We start from the raw sequence: 18,673 nt of genomic DNA, 5'->3' as shown, positions 1-18,673 counted from the left end.
AATGAACAACCAAAACAACAGATAAAAAGAAAGCAATAGAATGGGGGAAATATTTGTAATACATGTTACAAGGTTTGAATATACAAACTGAGAGAAAGTTGTGTGCCTCTAACCTCACTGCATCCAGATGGACAATAAATAAGTATTGGGAACAGACTTTATTTGGGGGAGGACTCAAATAGTAAAGAAATGTTAAAAAATTTTTTTAAATGTTGATAATTTAAAAACCCTTAAAGCAACTATGAGTTAATATTTTTGTTAATTTAAACTAGCAAAAATAAACAGATATAATACAAGGCATGTGAGGGTTTAAAAAATAGGTACGTTTGTTTCAGAATTGCAATATTTTATCGAATATTTCTGACAGTAGGCAGCAAAAATGTTCTTGGCTGAGTAAACCCAGTCCTTGAAAATGAGTCTGAGGAAATAATTATAAGCAAAGATAGAGCTAGATACATTAGAATTTTGTAATTTTTTTACTGACTCAGACATTAAGATGCACCATTATTTTACACACCATTAAGAAAAAAAAATACACTGCCAGCTGAGCTATGCTACAGTGCTTATTTTAATCAACAGAAGTAGTTATTTTATATTTATTGCAGGAGCTATTTTGGACTTATTTAGACATAATTTTGAAATCACATCACACTTATGCATATTTAAAAAGGCACACTATAAGCAAAATAAATTGGTTAAGGTATAAACTGCTTTCTGTGCAGTCTGACTTCTTTTTTTCTTTAACTGGATCATTGTTTTACTTTATCATGGATGTTGTGCTTTTGTATATCTGTCATCTTCTGTGCCATCAAGGTGTTGATGATGATGCAGTGTTTTTAGAATAAGTGCTCCGCTGTCACCTCTGGGATATTTTTCCAAGCCACTGATAGCTTTTCTGTAAGTTTTGATGCTGTGCTCTCCCATTGACTGAACCCATATGTGTCTTTTTCCTCAATTGAAACACATGTCTTTGGAAGTTGAGAGTTTTTTGATCAAGTCAGTGGGAAGTTTCTGATCACTCAATGTTTGATACCTTAATGAGAGTTCCTCCGGTATGATCACACCAGCCTTGCATTTCTTTGAAATTTCTTTTGTTTATTCTGAGGGAGATGGCAATTTTTTTTGGCCTTCATTTGCATTGCTTGGCAAGTGTAGCACCTCACGGAGTGCCGGTGGGACACATACCGGAATGAGGTGAGAATAGAAAGATCTCGGCCAGGTTTGTGCAGGAGCAAATGCAGGTGGTCACGGCTACGTCAGGGCAGTGACCACAGAATGCCATGGATTGGGAGGCACACTCTGATTTCTGAATCAGAGAATATGAGAAACATACCTCTTGGAATCGATGAACAAGGTAGAATTTATAACAGCAGAATGATAAACTACCTAAAAGTCCAACCACAGGGTCATGGTCAAGTAAAGTATAGAATACAGACTCTGTAGAATATTATTCCACAGTTGAAAATGAAGTCTCTCAGTGTGATTATTTCCGTATGGTTAAAATAATGTTCCACAACAATTGTATATGATGAATTCATTTAGTGACCAACACATGGAGCTTGTACTATGTTCCAGACACTAGGAGAAGACAGACTGGTGCCCTGCGTTCAAGGAACTTGTCCTCTAGAGGGGAGGTGGGCAGAAAGGTGTAAATAAGCAAATAATATCAAATAGTGGGAAGTGCTGCGAAGGACACAAAAGGTGTGAAAGGAGCAGACAACAGGAAAGGCCCCAATTTAGGTGTGACGGGAGAGGGCAGGCCTTGCTGAGGAGGTGACAGTGAAGAACCCAACATTCCTGGTGGTGGAACAGCAAGGGCAGGAACTCTACACGCTGGAGGAACTGAAGGCGGGTAAAGGAGAGTGGTGGGAGCCCTTTGCAGACCAGCATCAAGCACTTGAGGTTTACTGAGAACCAAGCAGCTGTTGCAGGCCATTAAGCACGGGAGTGAGTGATGAAATCAGACTGTGTTTCCAGAAGACCGCGCCGGCTCCTGTGTGGGAACTGGAATGCAGGGAGCAAGAGTGGAAAAGCAGAGGCTCGTTAGAAAACCAGGCAAGAGCTCATCTTGGCGGGCGTCTAGGTGGGTGGAGCAGACGGAGGACGTCTGAGCCGCCGAGAGTTCTTACTGAGGCATTACAGAAGAAAACAGAAATACGGTGGTCCAGGGGCTAAGGCTCCGCGCTCCCAATGCAGGGGGCCTGGGTTCGACCCCTGGTCAGGGAACTAGATCCCACATGCCACAACTAAGAGTTCGTATGCCACAACTAAAGATCCCGCCTGCCGCAACTAAGACCCAGTGCAGCCAAATAAATAAATATATTTTAAAAAGGGTTAGCTTTTAGATTTCAAGTCTGAGCAACTGTGTGGAAGGTGGGGTATTTATTGCGATGGGAAAGGTAGGCAGGGGCGGGGGGCGAGGAGGGGAGCATCTGGAAGTCAGTTCTGGACAAGCGCCGTCAGGCAGGCAGTAGAATGTAGGTAGAGGGCAGGAGGGGAGGGTCTGGGGTAGAGGCAGTGGCTGGGGAGTCATTAGCACAGAGTTGGCTGCAATGGATGCGATCGCCTCAGGGAGAAATCAGAAGGCCCTGGACTTGAACTACGCTCCGAGGAACAGCACTGTTCAGGGGTGCGGGAGGGGAAGGAGAGCCAGGCAGGGAGACTGAGCAGAACAGCCCGCGGCTAGGACGGAGGAAGAGGCTCGGGAAGGTGGGGCAGCTCTGGTGACCCAGCAGTGTCGGGGTGAGCCACCATGGTCACAGCTGTGGAGAAACCTGTGTTTAAATACAGATAAAAGAATTGGAAGAGGCTCTGCTTCACGCAGATCAAGACTATTGATGTTATCTCTCGTGAAGTTGTTCTAATAACAAAACCAATTTTTTATCTTTTTATTTTTTAAATTTTATTTATTGGGCTTCCCTGGTGGCGCAGTGGTTGAGAATCTGCCTGCCAATGCAGGGGACACGGGTTCGAGCCCTGGTCTGGGAAGATCCCACATGCCGCGGAGCAACTAGGCCCGTGAGCCACAACTACTGAGCCTGTGTGTCTGGAGCCTGTGCTCCGCAACAAGAGAGGCCGCGATAGTGAGAGGCCCGCGCACCGCGATGAAGAGTGGCCCCCGCTCACCGCAACTAGAGAAAGCCCTCGCACAGAAACGAAGACCCAACACAGCCAAAAATAAATAAATAAATTTTAAAAAAGATTTTTATTTATTGATTTTTTTGGCCTCACCGCACGGCATGTGGGATCTCAGTGCCCCGACCAGGGATCGAACCCGTGCCCCCTGCAGTGGAGGCACGGAGTCCTAACCACTGGACCGCCAGGGAAGTCCCACAGGTTTTTACAAAGGAAAAAGAAAACACACAGTGTGTCTTGGCAGACGAACTTCCTGACTGACCGTCTGTGCTAACGGGGTCACCTCACAGTTCGGCTTCTTTTGTTTGTTTGTTTGTTTTCTGTGGGCTGTAGAAAATCCTGAATTGTTTCCCGTGAGCGGGAGGAGGAATTGAAGCACGTGAAGCACATCCGGTGATGCCCTTAGTCCTTGATGTTGTACTTGGCTCTTGCAGGTGTGGTATGCTGCTTCCTATGCCGAGTTTGTGAACCGGAAGATTCATGACATTTCCGAGGAAGAAAGGAAAGGTGCTTGGACTTTTTCATTTTTTTGTATTTCATATATTGTTTCTAAATTGTATATATTACTTACATCTTTATGCAATGTCTAATTTTTCTATCTCTCTGTATTTAAGATATTCTAATAGGTTCTTTAGAGCCGCACATCCCTGTCTAATTCTAGGGTCAAATGACAATGACATATTTACATTTCTTTCATGGGTGCTGGAAAATAGTATTTAATATAATGAAAACCTCCAAATACTAAATTAGGACCTAGATCAGAAGACGATCCCTATCGAGATGTAATCATCTCTGAACACGGCAAAGTAGACATTGACTTTGTTTTCAAAGTAATGTCACTGAAGTACAACCTACGTACAGAAAAGTGCGCAAATCCTAAGTAATGGCCCAGTGAATTTTCACAACGTGAGGACACCTGGGCAACCTGCACCCAGATCAAGACACAGAGCGTGGCCGTGGCCCCAGGACTCCCCTGAGCCTTGTAATTCCTCCTCACTCCCAAGTGTAGCTAATCTCCCGACTTCAACACCACAGATATGATGATGTGCTTGTTACTGAACTTTTTATAAATGTAATTATGTGATATGTACACTTCTGGTGTCTGGGAATCTTTTGTTTGGGAGATTCTTCCATACTGTTATGTATTATTGTAATTTGTTTATTCTCATTGCCATTTGGGTTTCTATTGTTTGAATGTACCACAATTCATTGATCTATTTCTACTGTTGAAATGTGGCCTGCATAATGCAATCCTGACATTGACTAGCTGGAGTTAGGTCACATTCCGCAGGTCAAGGGCAGAGTCCTCCACAAGACTTTCCCGACTTCAGACAGCAGCCTCAAGCCCTGGGGGTCCCACGCCCCCTGCACTTCTGACCAACTAGCTACAATTTAGGGAGTTCCTGCTAACCCCCTTATGTCTGATAATTCCCTAGAACGATTCATGGGACTCAGAAAAGTGCTGTACTTATGAGTACCATTGTATTATAAAGGATGCACGTGGGGACCAGCCAAATGAAGAGACACTTAGGGCAAAGTTTGGGAGGATCCCAAATGTGAAGCTCCCATGTCCTTAGGCCGTGTCACAACCCTGGAGCACTGATGTATGATTACCAGCCTAGAAGGCTCACCTGAGCATCTGTGTCCAGAGTTTTTATCAAGGCATCCTCACATAGGTGTGATTGATTGGCTCCTTGGCCTGTGATTGAACTTGCTCTCCAGCCCCTGCTCCCCTCCCTGGCTGATACCACCTGGATCAAAGCCCCAACCCTGTAATCAGATGGTTGGTCTTCCTGACACAGCCAGCCCCATCCTGAGCCATCTCATTAGCATAAACTCAGGTATGGACACAGATCACCAGGAATAACAAAGACGTGCCTGTTACTTGGAGATTCCAAAGATTTAGAGGCTATTTCCCAGGGACCGGGGACAAATGCCAGCAAAATTCTTCATTATACAGCAGGGTTGTTTCCAGTTTCTGGCTAAAAACTAAGAGAACTAAGATGACTCCTTTCTTTCTTTTTTTGTTGTTTTGTTTTTTTTGCTTTATTGGTTGGATATTTTTAATGTGGAATTAGACAAAATATTTTTGAAAATTAAAGAGAATTTAATAGAAATAATGCCATAGAAACAAAGATATGAGGGTGCCACTGTGCACATTCTTGCATGTCTTTTGGTGAACATATGTGCGTATTTCTGTTGCATGCACATCTAGGAGTGGATTCCTGGGTCATGGGGTATACACATAATCAGCTTTAATGGGTACTTCTGAACGTTTTGCTAAAGTGATTACATTGGGCATTGATTTTCAAGTTATTTGTGATACAATATACCATCTGATTATGAAACTTGGATCTGAATCACTGGGTTATCTGCATACAGATTTCCATTGTAGCACTCCTTGGCTTTCCAGTGTGGTAAGGTCGTGTGTGTGTGTGTGTGTGTGTGTGTGTGTGTGTGTATGTATGTATTGCGGGGTGGGAGAGGGTAGCACAAGGGTGTTTGTTCCTTTGATGTCTTATGCAAATATATCAGAAAACATGATCCTAAAAATTATTCTCTGTCAAACTTTAGCCTTTGATTTTATAGCAGAACAGCAGACACTGGGTATTTATGAGCGCTGGGCTACGCTGAGGTGGGAATGGTGTGGGTCCGGGGCATCTGAGTTTTACTGGTGCCTGCTGATCCCCAGCCTCCGTGGTTTCTCTCCCACGACTGCAGTTCTTCGAGAGCAAGAGAAGAATTGGCCCTGCTACGAATGTAACCGCCGATTTGTAAGCTCAGAGCAGCTGCAACAGCATCTCAACTCGCATGATGAGAAACTGGATGTGTTTAGCAGGTACAGTAAGAAGGGGGAAGATTTCAAAAACTTAGTTTTTAAAGTTCCAGGGTCATTTCTATATCATCTGTGAATTTATGAGTCTGTGTGTGTGCGCGCACACGCGCGCTTGTGTGTAGACAGGTAACCAGGTAGGCTGCTGAAGGACATTTCTTGTCCGTCATTTGCTTTTTTTCCCCTGGTCCTCATTACTACTTGTGTCTTTTCCAGCATAACCAATACCCAGCAATAGGACATCTTTTCACCTTAGTAAAATCTCCCCTAACTAGAGATTCTGAAATAGGAATTCTTCTGATTTTCAAACTTTTCAGTAGTAGGATTCCTTCATCAGACTAAGTCCTATGTTTATTTTTTTTTATTTTTATTTTTTTAAGGAATTCCTTTTATTTTTATTATTTATTTATTTTTAGCTGTGTTGGGTCTTCGTTTCTGTGCAAGGGCTTTCTCTTGTTGCGGCAAGCGGGGGCCACTCTTCATCGCGGTGCGCGGGCCTCTTACTATTGCAGCCTCTCTTGTTGCGGAGCACAGGCTCCAGACGCGCAGGCTCAGTAGTTGTGGCTCACAGGCCCAGTTGCTCCGCGGCATGTGGGATCTTTCCAGACCAGGGCTCGAACCCGCGTCCCCTGCATTGGCAGGCAGACTCTCAACCACTGCGCCACCAGGGAAGCCCAGTCCTATGTTTAATTCCCACTATATAAGAAAGGTAGGTGAAGGAGAATTCCACAGGATGGAGTAGGCAGCAGCTGGATCACATAGGCCTGATGGGTAGTGGTAGGAAATTTGAATTTAATTCTATGTGTGATAAGAAGTCTTTAGAGTCTGCTGATCAAGGGGTATTGTGATGTCAGTTACATTTCTAAACATCACTGTGGATAAAAATAAAAACATCACCGTAGCTTGTATTGCAGTAAGAGTGAAGGCAGGGAGTCTAGTTAGAAGCTATTTCAACAGTTCAGATGAAAAATGAGAGTGGTTCCGGGAAGAGTAGTCCCAGTGGGACAGATGTAGGGTTGCCAGCTTTTATGGGATTTGAAAAGAGAGGAGATGGTGTGAAATGGCATTTAGGAAAGTGGGAGAGTAAATATTCCAGGGAAGTCCGGTGTGATTGCCGGCAATGTGAGTGAGGGCTCACGTGAGTAATGGCTGTGTCGTCGCCAAGCGTCTTTCACTGCGAGGGTGCCGGTGCAGAGCCGGCAGGGAGTCGGTTTCACCAAGCGTGTGCAACGCAGCGAGAGTGATGAAGCAGCAGTGGGGAGGGAAGAGCATGTACAAGGGAGTGACTCCAGTGAAGGACCTTGGAGCTTATGAGCGGAAGAACGGAGAGAAATCATGAAGAGGACGCAGGACTGCAGACAGGGGACAGGACTGGAGTGGAGCTGGTGGTGAGGGGGAAGGATCGCTGAGTCCAGGCGCCTGAGGGGGTGAGCTGGAAAGTCAGGACACCGTGTAGCAGCGGGCGAGGCATGGCATCAGGGCAGTGGGGTTCCGCACCTACCAAGGACGACAAGGCTGAGAGTGTGACCACGGGAGCAAATGTCTGGGGTGCGTGGAGGACACAGCAGGAGTTCCATCGCTCCCTCCTGTGTATCCCAAAAACTCCGACCATGGCTCTGTTATAGCATTTTTTAAAAAATTTTTTATTTATTTATTTATATATTTTTGGCTGTGTTGGGTCTTCGTTTCTGCGCGAGGGCTTTCTCTAGTTGCGGCGAGCGGGGGCCACTCTTCATCGCGGTGCGCTGGCCTCTCACTGTCACGGCCTCTCTTGTTGCGGAGCACAGGCTCCAGATGCACAGGCTCAGTAGTTGTGGCTCACGGGCCTAGTTGCTCCGCGGCATGTGGGATCTTCCCAGACCAGGGCTCGAACCCGTGTCCCCTGCATTGGCAGGCAGATTCTCAACCACTGCGCCACCAGGGAAGCCCCTATAGCACTTTTTATATTCTGTTGTGAGGTTTGGTTTATATGCCTGCTGCCTCTACTGGACATCTGAGGGTAAAAACTGTTGCATATAACTTACTGTCTTTAGTGTCAAGCTCCATGCGTGACACATTGTAGATAAAAATGTTTGTTAGCCAGCTGTTAAAAGAAATTTAAGACAATTAGGCAAATTTGAACTTTGGCTAGATTTAATAAATGTTGAGCAACTATCACTTATTTTTTAGGTGTGATAAAGTTGTTGTGGAGATATGTGTATTATATATACATATATATGTCCTTATGTTTTAGAGATACATATTGAAATATTTACAGATGAAATGATGTCTGGGATTTATTTCAAAATAGCCTAATGGGTATGTGTGTGGGAGAAGTGGTGAGGCTATAGATGGGATAAAACTGGCCATGAGTTGATAAGTATTGAAATGAGGTAGTGGGTACACTGGGCTCCTTGTATTCTCCACATTTGCCGAGGTTCAGAATTTCCCATAATAAAGAATGGTGTTTACTGGATGCGTTATGGAACCAGTGAATTAGAAATTTGTTCTGACCTTCCAGAAGATTATAGTAAGACAAGGGCGTTCCTTTGACTCTATAGCCACATTCCATGGAAGGAACATGAGGTGAGCAAGGGGAAGACTGGAATCTTGTCTCCAGGACACACACGAGGCGTGTTGTGTCCTGTCTGCGTTTCTCACAGGATCGCAGAGATGTGTGCGAGCTTTCAGAATTTTCGGTAGCAAAATGGTGTCAGTGCTTTGACTTTTTAAAGCTCCTTTTATTCTGAATAATTTAAGACATCTCTTTGAGCTGTATAGATGGCAAAGATGAGAAATTTGGAAAGCGTGTATTAGCAAAGTGATTGCTTCCATTAGAAAAAAAGAATCTGGAAAAGAAATAAAGTGAGAGGAAATCAAGATTTGGGGTGAACCCATATCATTCAGGGAAATATTTGTTGTGCAGTATTGTGTAACCATGACTATCTATAACCCAATGTCTTGTCCCCAGAACAAGAGGCAGAGGAAGGGGGCGAGGCAAGAGGCGGTTTGGCCCAGGTCGACGGCCGGGACGCCCTCCCAAATTTATCCGCTTGGAAATAACCAGTGAAAATGGGGAAAAGTGTGATGATGGGACACAGGTATGGGGGATGGGAAAGCAAGAGCTCTTCTTGGATGCTTGATTAGAGAACTTACGAGAAGCGTTACTGGACTCAAATACAAACGCCTTTCGGAGGGTGACAGTCCTGCCTGTCAGTGCTGTGCTGCCTGTTAATTAAAGTCTGACTAGAGACTAAAAAGACTAAAAAGAACGTTTTTTCAAACGTTACTTACAACAGAAACCCAACTCTGCTGCCCTATAGGTTTGAAATTGTCCAGAGACATTATTGGGGGACTCTGTTTAATTAGTTTAAACAATTAAAATGATGATATTCAAGAAGAGTCCTGTCATAGTCTTTTCCTCACAAAATGATCTGGAAATGTCTCACGGTTTTTACATCCTCTGGATGGTTACCTAACTAATTTTCTCAGAAGGAAAATATTCTTTTCTGAGCATAACGACGCTAGTCATTTAAAAAATAAAGCAGCAATTCTAAATCCTAGCACTGATGTCTATCTAGGTAGGGAAATAATGGCTGGCGATTGCGATTTCAGGACTTGCTGCACTTTCCCACCAAGGAGCAGTTCGATGAGGCTGAACCTGCAACTCTGAACGGCCTGGACCAGCCGGAGCAGCCCGCGCTCGCAGTCCCTCCGCTGCCGCCGGAAGCCCAGTCTTCCCTGGAGCACGAGACGGAAACGCACGAGCTGCACCTGCAGCCCCAGCACGAGGAGAGTGCGCTGCCCGCGCAGAGCACCCTGACGGCCGACGACCTGCGCAGGGCCAAGCGCATCCGGGTAAGCGGGATGCCCGCCCCGCCCTCTCCCAGCCCTCCGCCCCGCGGGCGCTGACCTCTCTCCAGGCGGCCAGCCACGTAGGTGCCCGGCCGTTCACCGCCACTTGTAAGGCTTGCTGGCCTCTAGCCTATCACAGGCTCAAGCCCCTTGTTTTGGAAGAAAGTACGAACTGTTTCTCTGGGTCTCTGGGTCCCGGGGCAGGCTGGCATGGCCGGTCCTAGATTCCATCGATTGAGCAGCGACTCAGAAGCCTGGCTCTTGGCGGCATCCGGACTAGCGTAGTTAGAGTAGGATAACTCTCTGCATCCCTAAACTCACAGGTTGGAAATGGAGAGATAAGTACACTGAGTTGTAATAGTTACTTACATTGAAGCCGGGCTAATCTGTGCCTAATCATAGCTCTCAAGTCAGTTTGGGGTTTCGAATTTATCAACGGTTTCCAAGGGGAGACTGGCAAATGCCAGGACGCGTCAGTGCACAGGGACCTGAGTCCAAGTTGATCTGGCAGGTGCAGCCCACACACGGGGACAGCTCGGAGCTAAGCTCCAGGTTCGGGGGTAGGACACTGTCTCACCCGCGTGACCCGTGACTTGACTTCAGGCCATGCGGCTGCAGGGCCTCCACGGCTGTCTGGCTGGGTGTGTTTTGCCCCTATTTCACAGCGTTGAGTGTGCGTTAGGACCTGCGGGGGATGCGTGTGGAGAGCACCGTGGTTTTGTGAGATCAGTGTCTGTGCGGACAATTGACATCCAGAAAACAATGACTTAAACCTGTGTTTGTGGTAGCAGGACGTTTAAAGACTTTTCTTAATCCTTTATGTGGATGAAAGAGACTTTTTGTATAACTTCCCAGGCTTTACAGTTTCTAGGTGGGTGATCATTTTAGCTTATGTTTCTTTTGGTCTTATTTGCCTATAGGCTAGAAGGGACCTTGAACAATAGTCTAGTCCATGCCTTCATTTAAAAATACATTTAAATGTTTGTTCTGTATGACATTGTGGAAGAACTCTGAGCAATCAGGCTAAATAGACTTTATAAGGGTCCTGAAATGGAAACTTATAAAACTTACGGCTCCATGTATATTCTTTCAAAAGGATATGTAAACCTACATAAATATAGACCAGAAAGGCAAAACGCTGTGCATACCTTCCATCCGTCATGCCACATGATTCCCAATCTGCATTTCACTCTTTCTTGGGCAATTACTATCTTCTCTGCTTTGGCCATTCTGATTTTTCACTAGGTCCATAGAAATGCTTTGTAGATTTAATTTTTTGAAGGAAAAAACTAAAGCCCACATGTTTCGTGAGGTGTGGATGTATAAGCATAGTGTAGCCGTGATCGTACTTGTGTTCTGGAATGAGCTGGGTTACTGGTTTTGGAACAAGGTTCCTTGTGTCAAAGCAAAAGCCATGTGTATGTGGCTTTTGGAGGTCAGTCTTCGGTGAGCGATTTTTTTTTTTTTCCCTCTCACACATTCTAAAAAGCAGGGGCTATGTATTTTTTCATCTTTTCTATCCAGGTTGGTAATGACCAACTGAAGGGAAGCCTTCCAACCCCGTTGGTAATGTAACTATTTTTCTCTCCTCTAATGCTGCCTGCTCAGTTGGAGCTGCAGGTACGTTTGTTTCCTGTGTTTCACTCACATAACAGAATGTTATTTAAGTGTTTGCCTGACCTGCTGTTCTTTGCAACCTGTACTTACTAAATCCTGGTGGAAACGACAGTTTGGTTGCTACAGTCCATGCAAATTAGTTAATGAATAATGATAATTTATTTTCACATAGTAAGTGAGTGGGCTGCAGTTTGCTCATTCACAAAATGAAGGGTAGGACTAAGTGATCGCCAAGGTCCCTTCCAGCTTTGAAACAACTGAATGACTTCTGCAGTGGCACCGAGTTCTGACTGTTTGTTCAGCACCGCCTAGGTACGCAGTAGAATTTTCACTGGTGTCCTGTCCTCTGGGATCTTCCAGTCTAATTAGGGAGGCAATGCTAATGTAAGGTGGGTCACAGTTAAGTGCTACACGTAAAGGTAGAGCCTATAATTGCTATCAGAAGTTGGAAGAGTGAAAGGCCAAAGAAAGCTGGAGTTGGGGAATAATTCGTAGATGAAGTGAGAGTTAATCTGGTCCTTGAAAGAGAGACAGGAAGAAGGGAGATGGTTTCAGAGGACGGCACCCATAGCATCAAAGGCCGACACCCAGGAATTGTTTGGTGTGGTTGCTGGCCGGACCTGAGCACGGGTACCACCTGGAGGGTAGTGGAGAGTAGCACATACCGGGCAAGGCTAGCCCATTAGAGGTTTTGAGAACTGGGCAGAAAACAGGCCAGAGAAAAGTAGTTTAAAAAAAAAAAAAAAACAACAAACATGATTGATTTCCTTTCAGTGTTAGGATCAAAATAATATGAAAATTAGTCAATTTAGGTTCCTTTAGCTATTAACATCAGACTTCAGAAACGTTTTATGGTTTTGTCTGCAAAGACTCTGTTGACTCAGAATTCATCTCAGTGTGAGTCGAATCCCTTGTCACAGGTTTTAGCAACGATACCGTTTTGTCACCTTTCGAGGAGCTTATGTTCCATCCGGTACAGAGTGGTTGGCCAACGGCAGCTCCGCGACCCATCTGTGCTGCTTCCGCCCTTTCTCGTGATTGCTTCTAGAAAATGTGTACCAGTTGCAGCTCTGAACTGCAGAAGATACCATAGGGTTGAAATGGCCTGCAAGTGGGTTGGGGGGGGCGAACAGTTTCAGCACTTCCACTACCTTGTAATGAGAGGGTTACATTAGGATCATTCGATCAGAGAAACAATCTAGTTCTTGAGTACTTAGTTCAGTGTTCCATGGAAATCAAAAAGACAGTAAGAACAAGGTTTGTCGATAGAGCTAAGAAAGTGGAGCCTGGCGGCTGCTGGGTTTAGATCAAGGGTCTGAGGACACTCACACTAAACAGAGATGACAGGAGACTTATTAGCATAACGGACCGAAACAAAACCACCATCCAGATTTGATGCCCAAGGGGAAGTGGAATCTCCGTGGGACCAAGATCAGTTGTTGTGCGTTATGTCTGCCCTTGGAAACGTCACTGAACTTGGGTAAAGGAAATGATGCTTACATTCCCCGAGCACTGTTAAGTCTTGAATCTCTGAACCTCAGGATAGCATCTGTTCTTTTGCAAGATTTCTGTAAAGCTTGGAAAGTAGCCAGAATTGTGAGAGCTTTTATGTGAAATAAGTATCTGTCCAGATAAGGTAGAAAGATTAGGTGACCGCGAAACCGTATAATGAAGTGAAAGAAAGCTCTGTGGCTGATTTGAAGAAGGTCTGTTGTTTATGATCTCTTCAGGTGGTACAGAAAAGATCTTGAAATAAGTCTTTTTGATTTTCATATTAAATACATTTCATTAATTTGCAAACTTTTATTGACACTTCCTATGAGCTCAGCTATTTTTTAAGAGATCTAGATACAAAGGAGAATAAAATATGATGCAACCCCAGTCAACCTGGGAAGATGATGGAATTGCAAAATATTTACTCAAGATAAATGAGTAGGTAAAATCTCTCTCCCAACCCTATTAGAGAAGCCCTGAGAAAGATGTTCTCTGCTACATAGGAACTATGTTCAGAATTTTCACTAAGTCAACAATAATTATTTTGCTTTTTCCCTAAATGATTATTTCACATTAAAGTTACTTCAGAAGTTGCTGCTTGTGAATGATTTGAAATTAAGGGTTTAAGCATTGTTCATTGTACTTTTTTCATTGCACAAATAACGCATTAAGACCTCCATTAATTCTTTAATTACTAGTCTCTTATAGTTACATAAGCATACCCATTCACAGATATATTTTTTTGAGGGATTTTTTCCCCCCACCTCATAGCTATCTAGAACTTTCCCCCTGGTGTTTTGAGGAATTTATGAATGAGTCTTCATTATAGTAGAACTAAAATATTGATTCTGTATTCTCTGTATGAAAGATGATTCTCTTGGTTTGCTCTCAGTAGAACATGAGTTGTTTTCTCAGTGGTGGTGATGAATTTGCACTAAGTAACCATCTTCCCTCACTGGGATTCCCTATAACAATTGCATGAATTTACAAGATGGCTAATCAGCATTAGAAGTGCAATCTGTGACTGAAAAACAAAAAAGAGCAAAATTGACTGGTCTAGACAGGGAACAAAGCAATAAGCTTAACCCAATTAGCAAGGCATTCTAACCAATGGAACTAACCAGCTACACTGAGAAGCTGTCCTGTGCATTTCCTGAGTAGGAAGGGATTAAGGCACATATTCCATTTAGAACGTGTGCTTACATATCTTGTCTCAGCTGCAAACACATTCATGTAAATCTGTATCTTCGTTCTCTTTCAGTTCTTTTTCATAAATTGAGATATAATTCACTTACCATAAAATTCACTTTTTTTGTAGTGGTTTTTAGAATAGTCCCAAAGTTGCACAACCATCACCACTAATTCCAGGACATTTTCATCACCCGTGAAAGAAACCCCATATCCTCTGCCTCCTTCCCCCAGCCCTTGGTACTTACTGCGCTTCAGTTCTTTTTATTATCTTTATTTTTGCTAAGCATTTGAATCAAGCTTCAAGTTCTTTTTCTCAAGGACTTCAACAAGTAACATTTGGCTGACTCACTCCAACCTCATCATGCATGTGTGACTCAACCCAAGTCATTTCTTCCAAATCTTCAATTTTTATTCTACTTGAACCTGGGGTTTGTTTTACTCTATTGGGTTGGCCAAAAAGTTTATTTGGGTTTTTCCTGTAACATCTTATGGAAAAACCCAAATGAACTTTTTGGCCAACCCAACATAAGTCCTCTATTTTTTGAACGTTACTTAGATCCTTTCAAAAGAAAACCCACACACATAGACGTAAAACAGCACACAAAAGTTTGTCTTTTCAAGATGAACTTCTTTGGGGATGGCTTCATTTTTAATGTCTTTACCAGAAAAATCTTTCAACTGTGTGTCCTAGAGTTTAATTTCTGTGGAAAGTCTGTGATTGCACAGATTGTCCTCTTTCCTATAAATGTGCAAGCTGCTTACACACTTAACTCACTAAATAATCTCATTTGTGTGTGTCTTTCAGAATGCAGCTCTTCAGCATCTGTTTATTCGGAAGTCCTTCCGGCCTTTTAAATGTTTGCAGTGTGGGAAGGCCTTCCGTGAAAAGGACAAACTGGACCAACACTTGCGCTTCCATGGGCGGGAGGGGAGCTGCCCGTTGACCTGTGACCTCTGTAACAAGGGCTTCATCAGCAGTGCGTCCTTGGAGAGCCACATGAAGCTCCACTCGGACCAGAAGACTTACTCTTGCATTTTTTGCCCAGAATCCTTTGACCGCCTTGATTTGTTGAAAGATCACGTGGCCATTCATATCAGTGATGGCTACTTCACCTGCCCAACTTGTAAGAAACGGTTCCCAGATTTTATCCAGGTGAGTGTCTGCTACCGCGATGCCTGAACACTTCCTCTTTTAGGTAAAAGAAACTTCGAGTTTTGGAAGATTGAGACAGCCTGTCATCTGCATTTCCATCCCTTCTTTGCAGCATCTTCTTAGTTGAGCATGATATTTCTTCAGTCAACCTACTTTTGATAAGCAAAAGATTACTATGACCCTTAATTGTCCAAATAAGACATTGGCGTTTAAACATTTAAGTTGTATTACAAGTAATAAACACCCAGATCTGGTTATAATCTTTAAAAAGTCTTTCTTAATCCTTGCCAATACCCACTACTCATAAAATATATGGCGCGTGTAGAAGACATACTCCCATTTCCTGGCTTGGAAGCATTTTCTCCCCATCACTTTGGTTTCCTGTCTTGTGCTACTGAGGTGGTGCATTTTGGAAGGAAACAAAGAGAAAGTTGGTATATAACATACTGGTTTTTTTTAACTTTTTATTATATATTGGAGTATAGTTGGTTAACAATGTTGTGTTAGTTTCAGGTGTACAGCAAAGGGACTCAGTTATATATATACATGTATCTATTCTTTTTCAAATTCTTTTCCCATTTAGGTTGTTACATAATATTGAGCAGAGTTCCCTGTGCTATACAGTAGGTCCTTGTTGGTTATCCATTTTATTTTATTTATTTTTTATTATTTATTTATTTATTTTATTTTTGGCTGTGTTGGGTCTTCGTTGCTGCACGCAGGCTTTCTCTAGTTGCAGCGAGCAGGGGCTATTCTTCGTTGCAGTGTGCGGGCTTCTCATTGTGGTGCCTCCTCTTGTTGCGGAGCATGGGCTCTAGGCACATGGGCTTAGTAGTTGTGGCACGCAGGCTCAGTAGTTGTGGCACACGGGCTCAGTAGTTGTGGCTCACAGGCTCTAGAGCGCAGGCTCAGTAGTTGTGGCGCACGGGCTTAGTTGCTCCGTGGCATGTGGGATCTTCCCAGACCAGGGATCAAACCTGTGTACCCTGCATTGGCAGGCGGATTCTTAACCACTGGGCCACCAGGGAAGCCCAGGTTATCCATTTTAAATATAGCAGTGTGTACATGTCAATCCCAAACTCCCAATCTATCCCTCCCCCACCACCCTTCCCCCCGGTAACCATAAGTTCATTCTCTAAGTCTGTGAGTCTGTTTCTGTTTTGTAAATAAGTTCATTTGTATCTTTTTTTTTTTTAAGATTCTGCGTATAAGTGATTTCTCTTTCTCTGTCTGACTTACTTGACTCAGTATAACAACCTCTAGATCCATCCATGTTGCTGCAAATGGTGTTATTTCATTCTTTTTAATGGCTGAGTAATATTCCATTGTATATATTTACCACACCTCCTTTATCCATTCCTCTGTCAATAGACATTTAGGTCGCTTCCATGTTTTGGCTCTAATATACTTCTGTATTAAGCACTGACCTCCTCCCCTGTATTATATTCTGGAGCAAAATGGGGTGAGGATAAATTCCAGAATATTCATGATTTCATTTGGACTTCAAGTGATAATATTGTTACATGCTAGTGAATGAACAAGTTAAGTCTAAATATCTAGTAAAAATATTGTGTCTCTCTCTTTTTTTTTTTAAATTACCAAAGCAAAAGGAGACTAGGATTTAATCATAGTTCTGTTAGTGTTGGGAGTCTTGGTAATTTTCTCACTTTACACAGACAATTAGAGAAGTTGCTTTAAGGTGGAATTTAATGGCAAAAGAGACTCCAAAAATAATGAAGGAAAATGTCTTGCAGGAGTGGTTTGATGTGACTCACTACTTAGCTCCCATCCATAACTCTTCTTCACTGGGTATGTATGGCAAAGAGAGTTCAGAGGCCATATTCCTTTGTTTAAGTTATCTAAAAGTATAGGGAATAAGTCCCAATTAAGGGGAAATGATGCTGGTGTTGTATTGTTCTCATATATGGGTAATGTGTTTTCTCTCGTCTAATTCATGTCTTGAATTCTTCAGAACCTGATTTGATAGAAAGATGTAAAAGGACCAATTACTACAAGGGGCTAAGTTGCTTCTATACATGTTGGAAGCAGGAAAAAGTGAGAAAGAATTATTTTTTGTCCTCTTATAGGTAATTTTTACCAAGATTCATTTAAATCCAAGGGAACTCTTGCTTTTAATCTTAAAAAAAAAAAAAAAAAAGACAGAAAAATGGGTTCCACGTGATCAGGGCTTGGACTAAGCAAACATTTTCTTCTTCCTCTTCAAGTCCTGTGGGAGATCGAGGTTGGTAAGGCTTCCTGGCCTCTGTGACGGGGATAGTGTTACCGAGGCCCGTCATCAGTCACACCGGATTGGCTCCCAGGCCAGGTTGATGAAGATCCACGGCACAGCGTTTGGCTCCCTCTAGTGTCGCTGAGCTGCCTTTGGTCATTTCCCCTGACTTTCTGTGTCCTCACTGCCAGGTGAAAAAACACGTGCGAAGCTTCCACTCGGAAAAGATCTACCAGTGTACGGAGTGCGACAAGGCCTTCTGCCGCCCCGACAAGCTGCGGCTGCATATGCTCCGGCACTCAGACCGTAAGGACTTCCTGTGTTCTACGTGTGGGAAGCAGTTTAAGGTAGGAGCCAGCAGGCAGCCTGGGTGTTCTCGGGCCACGGAGATTGACAAGCTGAGGAGGCGCCTGCCCATCTCATGGGTGTATCATCGATGCTCAAAGAACGGACTTGAGATGTACTTTGCGCCTCATGTTTGACTTAGCTGTTAAGATAAAATTAAGGGGAAAACTCACCTTAATTTCCCAAAATAATTAATTCAAATCCCCAGAGTACTAATGCACCCTTTACAAGAATCCAAGTGTATAACGAATAGAACTAAACTGCTATCGAGGAACTCCTAAGAGGACAATACATTTACCCACCAAATTTTTTACTGAGCACTTATTAAGTGGAAGAGCCTGAAAACTGAGCCCTGGGGCATGAGGACTGTCATCCAACAGAGGTGGGAAATCTGTGGGATGCTGAGAGGGCTTAGACTATTTTGGGGAATGTTAATGACTTCCAGGATTAAGATAAAAAATAATAAGTATCAGAAACGTGCCTGGAATTTAGAAGAAAGCAACGGAAAAACCCACGGGAGACTCAGAGATAAGAGTTAAACAGATAAATGTGAAAATGGTAAAATATGCTTCGTTGGGAAACCAGATGATTCTGCAATGATGTCACTGAGAGACACTCTGCAGAATATGAGTAGGTCATGCTGTCACAGAAACTGGAAAAGAATCCGAAATGGATTCAGGAGGGGAGAACTAATTTTAAAAGGAGGCATTTGTGTAGAATGTGGCGGTGGTGGGGATGCCTGGCATGACACCTCTGAACTCAGCATGGTTCCAGATACACGGTGGTCATTCAAGAAATGTCTGTTAAATAAACGTGCTGAAAAATGAAGTAGTTACAGAAA

General features: G+C 43.5%; 1 protein-coding gene across 1 annotated transcript in view; it reads left to right on the top strand.

Moving 5' to 3' along the window:
* Positions 1–18,673, top strand: part of PRDM10 (PR/SET domain 10) — an 86,130-nt gene that overhangs the window by 48,648 nt on the left and 18,809 nt on the right. The window contains exons 8-13 of the mRNA XM_007183353.2: positions 3,570–3,642; positions 5,857–5,974; positions 8,919–9,048; positions 9,563–9,805; positions 14,910–15,257; positions 17,679–17,834. Of these exons, the coding sequence (XP_007183415.1) occupies positions 3,570–3,642; positions 5,857–5,974; positions 8,919–9,048; positions 9,563–9,805; positions 14,910–15,257; positions 17,679–17,834 (1,068 nt within the window). The remainder of the gene's footprint in view (positions 1–3,569; positions 3,643–5,856; positions 5,975–8,918; positions 9,049–9,562; positions 9,806–14,909; positions 15,258–17,678; positions 17,835–18,673) is intronic.

This window comes from Balaenoptera acutorostrata, chromosome 9 (assembly GCF_949987535.1).
Source record: "Balaenoptera acutorostrata chromosome 9, mBalAcu1.1, whole genome shotgun sequence".
NCBI classification, from domain to species: Eukaryota; Metazoa; Chordata; class Mammalia; order Artiodactyla; family Balaenopteridae; genus Balaenoptera; species Balaenoptera acutorostrata.
This window is presented reverse-complemented; position numbering and strand designations above follow the sequence as displayed.